The sequence below is a fragment of the Merops nubicus genome, unplaced genomic scaffold (genome assembly GCF_000691845.1).
Source record: "Merops nubicus isolate BGI_N331 unplaced genomic scaffold, ASM69184v1 scaffold10692, whole genome shotgun sequence".
Lineage (NCBI taxonomy): Eukaryota > Metazoa > Chordata > Aves > Coraciiformes > Meropidae > Merops > Merops nubicus.
Genome location: NW_008595746.1, coordinates 52306 through 55244, shown reverse-complemented (window position 1 = coordinate 55244; position 2939 = coordinate 52306). Strand labels below are relative to the sequence as shown.

The 2939-nt window shown below is 46.9% G+C and overlaps 1 protein-coding gene across 1 annotated transcript in view; it reads left to right on the top strand.

Moving 5' to 3' along the window:
• Positions 1-2664: 2664 nt before the first annotated feature.
• The window catches only part of TMEM179 (transmembrane protein 179), an 8599-nt gene continuing 8324 nt past the window's right edge, over positions 2665-2939 (top strand). The window contains exon 1 of the mRNA XM_008936172.1: positions 2665-2939. This exon is cut by the window's right edge and continues 158 nt beyond it. Coding sequence (XP_008934420.1) covers positions 2793-2939 — 147 coding nt within the window. The 5' untranslated portion in view covers positions 2665-2792.

Below are 2939 nucleotides of genomic sequence, written 5' to 3'. Positions count from 1 at the left end.
TTAATGGGCTGTTTTCTCATTACTTTCTCTAGTCTCTTTTTGAACCAGCACTTATTTCTGGCTTCTAGAGTGTCCTGTGATGAGTGCCACAGAATAATTATGTGTTGTGTTAAATATGTGCATCTTGTAAAATTTTAAAAAATCCTATCTGACCTGTATATTTGACGTCCTCTATTCCCCGTGATATGAGAAAGAATGAATAACCATTCACCTCGGCTTTCTGCCCCAGTTTCACCTAAACTCATTTAAGTCTTTGTAAAAGACCATCAGATTTATTCCACTAAACCTCCTGTGTATTTCAGACATCATGTTTCAACCTAGCATAATTTTTTTTTTAGGATTTACATGAGAGAAGAGTGTGAGAAATCCAGGCAGCTACCAAATGAGTGATGGCTGACATGCTTGATTTTTAGCTCTTTCCTCATTCCAGTGTGTGGTCTCTCCATCCAACCAAACATTGCACTTAGTAGCTGTCAGCCTCCTAAGTGCAGCTGGTTTAAATGTCTGTTAACATTTGCAAATGCCTAACTGTGTTTTCTGAAACTCTCCAATAAATGCTCGCTTGAGTTTATTCATCAGCAGAGACAACTTTATATGCTCTACAACTGACCCTCATGCTTTACCTCTGCAATAACCCTTCTGCAACAGAGCCCTGTGGTTGCTGGTGGTAAGATCTGAGCATTGGGCTTGCCCGAGGCGAAGTGCCCTTGGCATCCGCTAACCCCTTCTGTGGGCTCCAGTGTAAGCAGTAACTGAGCTTTTATGTTGGTGTTGACCTCTCAAGTTAACTTCAGAAAGGATTATTGGCCACATCTGATGTGTCAGGTTTCAAAGAAAGGTTTTCCCACTCAGTCCAGGTCTGATTTCCTTCTAGATAAAGGACAAAATCCTTTGGGAACCCAGCACTGCTTGGAAGCAAGGTTAAGAGAAATAAACTTTTCTTCTTACTATCAGACTGAAATATCAGCAAAATCTTTTCTGTCAGGAGTGCATGTCTATCCCCACAGGCTTAGGTCAGTGCTCTATAACTCATCTTGCAAAACTGAAATACAGTTTTTGATGATTTGAGTTGGATCAGGCTCAGAAAAGATGGCCTGACATATATATATATATATATATGTGTGTGTGTGTGTGTGTGTGTGTGTGTGTGTGTAATGGCACAAGTTTTTATTCAAGAAGCAGGATATGCAGAAAAAATACTTTTCTTGTACATATAGAGCAAGATTTCAAGACAATATGCATTACAAATTATTTGCAATGAAGCTAAATTAATATCTTCTCTAAGAATTCCTCCAGTGCTTGCCTCAGGACTGTGTCTGTAACCTCTCGACAGCATAGGAAAATAATCGTTTTGCTGTCCAATGGAAATACAAGCCTGAAATCCCATGTGCAGTATATTCAGGGTCCCAGTCTTCCATCTGCTTCTCTGAACATTACGCAGGAGGTGGTGTCTAAAATGAGCAGAAACAGCCCTGGGATTGAGAAGTGATCTGAGACCTGCAGTTGATCTCAGAGTGGAAATGGCTAAGAAACTGAATTAGGAAATGACTTTACTAGAACTGGAGATGAATTGTGGTGTCTTGTGTTGGAAAGAGGATTCATGTTTAGATGGAAAAAGGAAATTGGGATTGAAGAGAAACTAATTTAGCATCAGTCTAATTTGGATTTTTGTGCCAGGGGTGTGGGAACTGTGCACAAATCACATTCCTCTCTCTGATGCCTTTTGCTTTCTTGCATCCTGGCCATGTAGTTTTGGGCCCCACAGCTGAGGGGATGCTCTGATGTATTTCCAAGAGTGGTACAGGGCAGGAGACTGGTCCTGGCAGTGCAGAGGAGTATGGATGCCCACCTCTGGGAATCCAGTGAGTGGCAACTGTTCCTGCCAGGAATGTACCACTGTTGTCCTGGTCCATCCTCTGCCCAATGTCCAGCTTAGGTTATTTGTGTTATTTTCTTTCACCCCTGCTCCATCTGCCAACCTGGGGACCTGGGCAGCTGCTAGGTGCAACAAGGCTCAACAAAAGCTGTTCTACTTCTGGCAAGCTCTTCTTGCTGCTTGCAATATCTTTTTGGGGGGTGGGGGGCGTGGGGGTTGGTAATGTGGGTGATAGTGGTGACCGGCTCAGCTAGGAACAAACCCACTTGATCTTCAGGTCCTGGAGTGGCTGTGCACCCTGTCCCTTATTGCCACTATCTGAAGTTGGTGGACAGTTTTTTAGAGGCTGGGGGCCAAAACTTGCTGGGATCAATCAGCCAAGATGAAGATGGTGTTGTTTGTGGTTTTTTTTTTTTTTTTTTTTTTTTTTTTTTTTTTTTTTTTTTTTTCCAGTGGAGGGGTGCGTGCCACAGCCACCATCGTGGGTTACATGAGTGTCTTATTGCACCAGGGAGATACCCCACTGAGAGCTGGGAGGATACCCAGGAGGCACAGGCTGATGGGGAGGCACGGGCTGATTTAACCTCCCGGGCTCCAAGGTGTTTCAGCAGCCAGATTTCCCTGAAGAAGGAAGATCCACCCGAGCAGCTTCTCCTCTGCGCTCCCCGCGACCCTGGAGCTATCAGCGGGGCAGCTCGGGCGGGGGCGGCTGCGGCCGTGCCCGGAGGAGGCATCGCTCTGCTTTGCACTGCGCATCCTCCTCCTTCCCCACCCCCTCCAGATGCAGGCGTCCTCCCTCCATCCCTCCATCCTCACCCGTCTCCAGCCCCGCATCCCTCCCTCCCGCATCCTTCCCTCCCGCGTCTCCCCGCCTCCCTCCCTCCTTCCTTCCCGCTGCCTGCGCAGAGCCGCGGCCATGGCGCTCAGCAATTTCCTCTTCGCTCAGTGCATCTGCTACTTCCTGGCCTTCCTCTTCAGCTTCATCGTGGTGGTGCCGCTCTCCGAGAATGGCAACGACTTCCACGGCCGGTGCCTGCTCTTCACCGAGGGCATGTGGCTCAAC